The following is a 7,497-nucleotide window of genomic DNA, read 5'->3' as shown; positions in this document are numbered from 1 at the left end:
GCCCAGTGTGCGCAGCGGGTCTTGGGGCGGCCGCTGGCGGCGGGCGGGTCCCTGGGACATGGCGCGCCCGGCCGCGGACCTCAGCAGCGAACGGAGCGCCCACATGCACCGGTCTCCACCTGGGCTGAGAATGCAGCCCGTCACCTCCGTCCGCGTGCCCCAAGCACCACCCCTCGGCTCCGCATGGTGGGATCAGCCAATCAGCGAACGGAGAACCGTACTGCCCGCCTACGCGAGGCTGCGCATCCAATAGAAAGGAGCTTTGCTGCTCGGGATTGTCAATTGGCGGTGGCCATAGAGTGGAAAAATGCTAGAGCGTCACGAGAGGCACCGCCCCTCGTCCCTTTCCGTTTTCCCCTGTGCGAACTTTTCCCGGAAATTGTCGTTCGTCTGAGGCGGGACTTCCGGGAGCGATGGGCCGGAAGAGCAATACTCATTGAGAGACAGCTGGTCCCTGGGTTTGGTGTTGCGTTCAGCGGTTCGGGTCGTGCCTCCGCCAGTTACGAGCTGCCCCTAGTTAAGTCAATACCGCAGAGCTCTGATATTTTTTAGGTTTGTGGTAGTTGTAAGGATTAAATGTGTGGAGATGAGCTGCATCGGGTTTTAGCATAGGAGCTTTAGTTAATTTTATTTTGATTGAAATGCAAATGAATAATTGTTTCAAATATTTGTTCTTAGTGGCTTTGGGAAAGAAAAGCAAGAAGACTTAGAGTTTAAGAGACTCAAGCTTTGGGGGCCAGCAGTTAGCATAATGGCTATGTCGCTAGACTCTCATGTAGTGGTCCGCGGTCCGAGTCCCGGACTCGGTGGCTTAAATTCATGCCGGGCGCATGTGCGTGTGTGCTCAAGATCCCGAGAGGAGAATGGAGGAGAAGGGATTGCAGCGTGGCCATCCCCCCCCGGGGGGTGATTTCTCACTTTCTGTCTCTCTGTCTGTCTCTCTGGGGAGCGCATGCACCCTATAGCAAAAACCTCTCTTAAAAAAAAAAAAAGAGAGAGAGAGAGAGAGACTCAAGCTTTGGACGGTCATTTATTAACTGAGTGATCTTGATCTCCCTGAGCCTCAGTGTCCTTATCTATAAAATGTAGGTAATGACAGTGCCTACTTCATAGGGTTTTTAGAATTAAATCACTAATATATTGACAACACTTATGATGGCGCCTGCACAGAATATGCACTCAGCAAATGGTTGCAAAATTGAAGAGGAGGTAAAATGTTTCCATCTACAATAAAATATATTTAAACAAATGGTCATGGCCAAATAAGTCCTGACCATGGACATACAAGCCATTCGAAAAGAAGGAAAGACCTCCACGTCCTTGCATAGCTAGTGAGGATTTCTTCCTGAGAGAGCACTCAGTTAAAGCCACCAGAAATAACAGGGAGCTCTCTTAAATGAGGAAGATGGTTGACCTGGAAGCTCTACAAGGACGAAATTGGTTCCATGGACGATTACCACATACTGTATGAAGGTGCTTTGGGCACCCCTGGCCTGGTGGGTAAGGGAGCCAGATTCCACCTGGCTGACTACAGGCTTGAATCCTAAGCCTAGCAGCTTGGAAAACATGCCCAGTTGTTGTGTGTGCTTGCCCAAAATTCCAGCAGAAGGGAGAGATGGAGGAGGGATTGTGGCGTGACCATTCTTCTCTGAGGGATGCTTTATCAGTCTCTGTGTCCCTTGGCAAGTGCATATGCCCCTATGGCAAGTTAAAAAAAGAGAACAAGTCATGTTTTGTACTGACGTAACCATCCCAACAAGGATCAGGAAAACTCTGCAGATCTATTGTATACCTTTAAGGGGTTTACACACTAAAAAGTTTATGATACTACCATCTAATAAGTTTAAAGTGTGAAAGAAAAACAGTCCAGAACGGTCTAAGATCCATTTAATTTTTAAAAAATGTTGCCAGAGAGTATGTACACTTGCTGGGAGGAGGTAGACAAGTTTAGGGAAAGTGGAAAACACCCCCACACACACACTGGTGATGGTCACACCACAATCCCTTCTCCATTTCTCCTAACTTTTGGGAATGGAGGGGTGGGGGGCATGGATGCACATTCACTAGTGTGTTTTGCAAGCTAGGGTCTGGGACTCAAACCTGCAGTGGACCATGCGGAATCCAGCCGCCTCATCCACCACGCCACCAACTGTCCCAGCAATTTCAGTTTCTTTGTTTTTTTTCCTTTATTTTCCAAAAGATGTGTGTGCTTAACCGAAAAAGACAGAGACAGGGAAAGTGAGAAAACAACCTCTATGGGAAATGGTCTTGCCCAAATCCCTTTTCTTCTGTTTTTCCCTCCTTTTCTGGATCTTGGGCGTGCACACACATGCACCTGGCATGTTTTTCAAGCTGCTGGACCCAGGCCTCAAATAGCACAGCCCACCACATGGGCTCCAGCTGCCTTAAATGTCGTCACTGGCTAGGCCCATTTAAACCGAACAGGCCTCCATAAAGCATAAGCCTGAGATTTTGGGTCTGCCCAACACCATCGGGATTAGTGCCCAGAAAAGTATATTTACTTTATAGACAACAAACTGTGTACTGCAGAAGGATTACAGGATTATTATGTGTCAATGGAAATAACCAAACTCTATAAAAATCTTTTCAGAGGTTTATTTATAGCAAAATAACTAGTGCCCATGGCCCATAGGCACAATCTCTGGAAGTCCTAAGAAAATGTTCCTGGGGGCTTAGAAAGAGCAACTCTTTTTTTTTTCTTTTGTTTAAGTTTTTGCTGTAGGGTGCATGTACTCACCAGAAAGACAGAGAGAGACAGAGAGACAGAAAGCGAGAAATCACCCCCCAGGGGGGATGGCCACGCCGCAATCCCTTCTCCTCCATTCTCCTCTTGTGATCTTGGGCACGCACGCACATGCACCCAGTGTGAGTTTAAGCCTCCGGGTCCGGGGCTCGAACTGCAGTCAACTACATGTGAGTCCAGCGACATAGCCATTACGCTAACTGCTGGTCCCAGCAACTCTTTTATTTAGCTCTGAGAACAGAAGACACGAGCAGAAGTGTAGACCAACACGTGCAGTGTTCCTGTTGGCCTGGCCCCAAAAGGCAGGAGATCTAGAAGCAGGAGTTTACAGGGTTTAGGTGGGTTTAGAAAGTCTTCCTTTAGTAATTAGTAGAAAGCACAAGTCCTTGTCTCAAAAAGAATCACACTCAGCAGATGAGAATGTTGGCGTTTACCTTGAACAGAGAGAAGAAGGCTTCGCGACCCGTTCAGGTGATGATGTGCCAGCGTCAGGACGTGGGAGCCTCTCACCATCACTGGACCCACGCGGGCTGCTTCAGCAAGATTAGCTGCCTGGTAACGGGCAGCACCCTTCCCAGGCCTCTAGGAAAAATTGAGAACAAGAGAACAAAGAGTGGTCAGTTTCAGTCCTCAGCTGTCCTCAAACTTCCTTCTTCCCAGCATTTTTTTTTTCTTTTTCTGGAGAGGTTTTTGCTATAGGGCGCGTGCGCTTGCCAGAGAGACAGAGAGACAGAAAGCGAGAAATCGCCCCCCCAGGGGGGATGGCCACACCTCAATCCCTTCTCCTGCATTCTCCTCTCGGGATCTTGGGCACGCACGCACACGCGCCTGGCGTGAGTTTAAGCCAACGGGTCCAGGACTTGAATTGCGGTTGACTACGTGGGAGTCCAACCACATAGCCATTACGCTAACTGCTGGTCTCTTCCCAGCATTCTTGAGTTCCTGACATAAACAATAAGGTATAGCCCATCAGTTGCCAACATTTCTTTCTTTCCTTCCTTCCTCCCTTTCTTCTTTTCTTTCTTCCCTTTTTTCTTCCTTTCTTCCTTCGTTACTGCGTTTTTGGGCACATGTACTTGCCAGAGAGAGACGGGGGTGGGGGCAGGATGAAAAAGCACTCCCTAGGGGAACAGTGAAGCCACAATCTTCTCTCCCATCTCACACCATTCTTTCCTCCTCATCCCCCCCCCACCCTGGACACCTGGACACCCTCAGCTTTTACTGCCCGTGTCTACTAACCCGAGATACTTGAAGTGAGAATTGTAGGGTCCTTCCTGGTACAATCCCAGCTTGCAGCTCTGAACCGGAGAATCTGAAGCCATGGTTTCCTTCTCTCAGACTCTAACCTAGAGGGAAGACTGAGGATCTCTGTCCACATGACTGTTATTTTCAGCTCAGTTTTCACCTATAGTAGGTGCACTCACTTGGCAGTAGGCGGAGCAGTTAAGTCTTCAAGATTCTCAGTGCTGGAAGTCCAACCCACATCCTTGATGGGGCCAGAGCTGGGAGCTTTTACAGCCAGTCCTGAGGGGTGCAATGCACACCCCTCGCCACTAGAGGGCTCCATAACACCCCAACACACACACACACACACACACACACACACACACACACACACACTGTGGGAAATGCTGAGCCACTGAGGTGGTGTTTCCTTCATTGTCCAGCCATATAGAGCTTATTTTTAGCACTACCAAAAGACAGGCTTTGTGATGCCAATTTTTTAAAAAGGCCTTATTTTTTATTTGGAGGGATTTTTGCTATAGGGCACGTGCGCTCGCCAGACAGAGAGAGAGACAGAAAGCGAGAAATCACCCCCCAGGGGTGATGGCCACGCCACAATCCCTTCTCCTCCATTCTCCTCTCGGGATCTTGGGCACGCATGCACACGCACCTGGCGTGAGTTTAAGCCACCAGGTCCGGGACGCGAACTGCTGTCAACTACATGAGTCCAACAACATAGTTGTTATGCTATCTACTGGTCCCCAAAAAGGCATAATCTTTAATCTTCAAAGAGCCTACTGATGTTCAGGGAGGCTGTAAAATAGGACCGTCATGTTTACCCCACCACACCAATTTATGGTGAACATTTTCATACGTACAAGGTACACCCGCCCACCTCCTACTTAGAGCTCACCAGTAGCACTTCCTGTATATGCGTTATCACATAGCTAGTACCTAACCATGCTTCTGTCCCTCCAACAATCTGTTTTTTAAAATGCGTTTCAAAGAAAGTAAGGGGGCCAGAGAGTGGTGCACTGGTAAAACAAGACACTCTGTGAGTCGGCCTCATACTGGAAGGTTCCTTGCTCAGTTCTGAAGAGCTCCCTGTGCATGCTGGTTACATGCTTGTTGGTAATTCGGGGTGCTCAAGGCTGGTGTGAATCCCAGTGTCAAGACCCTGTGGAGGTACTGTCTTTTTTTTGGAGAGGTTTTTACCATAGTGCACGTGTGCTTGCCAGAAAGACAGAGACAGAGAGACAGAAAGCGAGAAATCACCCCCCAGGGGGGATGACCATGCTGCAATCTCTTCTCCATTCTCCTCTCGGGATCTTGGGCACACACGCACATGCGCCCAGCGTGAGTTTTAAGCCACCGGGTCCAGGACACGAACTGCGGTCGACTACATGAGAGTCCAGTGACAGTCATTACGCCAACTGCTGGTCTGGGAGGTGCTGTCTTTCTCTCTCGCTCGCTCATGGAGAAAATAACCAAGCATTAAAACAACCACAACAACAAAAAGCTAGGCATATGATTTTGAGATAATTTGGGTCCTCCCTGCCCCACTTCAAGCAGCGAGTGATGTCTGGAGAGGGATGTGGCCCTGGAATCTTCCTCGCTTTTGTTCTAAAAGCCTCATCTTGAGGGAAGAAAGGATTCACAGGAGAGGCAACATATCTCTAGCAGAAAATGGAGGGAGAAAGGAGCTGCTGCAAAACTTGGGACACATTTTCTTAGGCTGAGGGAAAGGGGTAAGAACAAAGGCAGGTGAGGACCGAGAAGCAGGGGCTCGTTTCCTGGGCAGACCCCCCGGGAGGCATGAAGACCTGGGGAGGAACGTCTACCTGGGGCACCCGCAGATGACAATGGAGGGTATTTTGGACCAAGGTCGAGGGCATCTTAGAGCTCTGTGGCCCAGTCTAGACGGGTCCCCCATTTGCCTTGATAATGTGTGGGCCTCCTCTGGACTGCGTTGTGTGTTCCCCAAAATTCCTATGACGAAGTCCTAGGTTCCACTATCTTAGAATTGAACATAGAGCCTTCAAGGGGTGCAGGGGGATTAAGAGGGACCTTAATCCGAGCTGACTGATGTCCTTTTAAGAGGTGAAGATTATGGGACCAGCAGTTAGCATAATGGCTATGTCGCTGGACTCCCATGTAGTCGACTGCAGTTCAAGTCCCAGACCTAGGGGTTTAAACTCACGCCAGGCGCATGTGTGTGTGTGTGTGTGTGTGTGTGTGTGTGTGCCCAAGATCCCGAGGGAGAATGGAGGAGCAGGGATTGCAGCGTGGCCATCCTCCCTGGGGAGTGATTTCTCGCTTTCTGTCTCTCTGTCTTTAGTCTTTCCGGCAAGTGCATGAGCCTTATAGCAAAAAATTAAAAAAAAAAAAAAAAAAAAAAAGGTGGAGATTAGGACCCCGTGGAAGAAAGACTATGGAGGACACAGGAGAAGGCCACTGTCCACAAGCCAAGGAGAGCACGCTCAGAAGAAACACGCCAACACTGTGATCTGGGACTTCCAGCCTCAAAAGCTGCGAGACCTTGAATTTGTTGGTTAAGCCCCCAGTCTGCGGTATTTGGTCCAGGCAGCCAGAGCTGACTAAATGACCCCACCCCAGGAACCTGACCCCGCCCCTGAGAAGCCCAGAACCTCTGACACTCTAACGTGGGGATTTCCTGCCCTGGTCGGCCACGTCGGAGCACCTGAACTATCACTACTTAATTCTTAACTGAAATTGGAGCTCATGAACACATTCTTGCGGGCCTCATCAAACACACGCAGACATACATGTAGTTATGGATGTTGCATTTAGTCAGGTTTCTTAAATTACCCAAATCAGAGAGCTGCCGGTATACACTGCTGCCACGCCTGGAAATGAGCCCAGCTGTGTGTGCGTGGGGGCGGGTGCCAGGAGCTGCCCAGGCAGGTGGCATCTGTGGAAAGTGGTGAGCATGCTCAGGGGTTCACACACTGGGGACTATGGAGCCTGACCCAGATCAGCCAGGCAACAGAGGTCAAATTTCTTAGCTATTCTGAGCTTAGCTCCCTGGGATAGATGGGCTAGGCAGTGGCGCAGCAGCTACCAATTGGACTCGTGCGGGGGAGGTCCTGGGTTCAAGTCTCTGAGTGCATGGGTGTGTGTGTGCCTGTGATCTGGCCAGGCTGAGCCTGGGGGAAGCTTGCAGTGTGAGGACCCTGCTGGGGTGTCGCTCACTCTCTCTCGCACACACACACGCCCAATATATTAAATTATTAAGTCATTTTAATAATTATTAAAATTTTAATAATTATTTTATTTAACTTTATTTAAAGCGAGAAAAAGAAACTTATTTAAACAGGAAGCAGTAAGGTGACAAATGGTGGGCTGTCCCTCCCTCTCTCTTCCGTTCTCTTTCTCTCCCCTTCCCTTTCTCACGCACTCCCGCCTTTTCCCTCCTCCCTTCTCCTTTTCTCTCCCCCCTTTCTCAAGCACTGTCTCTCTCCCTCATTCTCTGAAGGTTCGAGTGTCTT

The 7,497-nt window shown here is 49.4% G+C and overlaps 1 protein-coding gene across 1 annotated transcript in view; it reads right to left on the bottom strand.

Annotated features, from left to right (window-relative positions):
• The window catches only part of ELAC2 (elaC ribonuclease Z 2), a gene marked incomplete in the record, with an annotated part of 41,872 nt that extends 41,702 nt beyond the window's left edge, over positions 1–170 (bottom strand). The window contains 1 exon segment of the mRNA XM_027774946.1: positions 25–170. Within this exon segment, the coding sequence (XP_027630747.1) occupies positions 25–105 (81 nt within the window).
• Positions 171–7,497: the final 7,327 nt, after the last annotated feature.

This window comes from Tupaia chinensis, unplaced genomic scaffold (assembly GCF_000334495.1).
Source record: "Tupaia chinensis unplaced genomic scaffold, TupChi_1.0 Scaffold000495_1, whole genome shotgun sequence".
NCBI lineage: Eukaryota > Metazoa > Chordata > Mammalia > Scandentia > Tupaiidae > Tupaia > Tupaia belangeri.
This window is presented reverse-complemented; position numbering and strand designations above follow the sequence as displayed.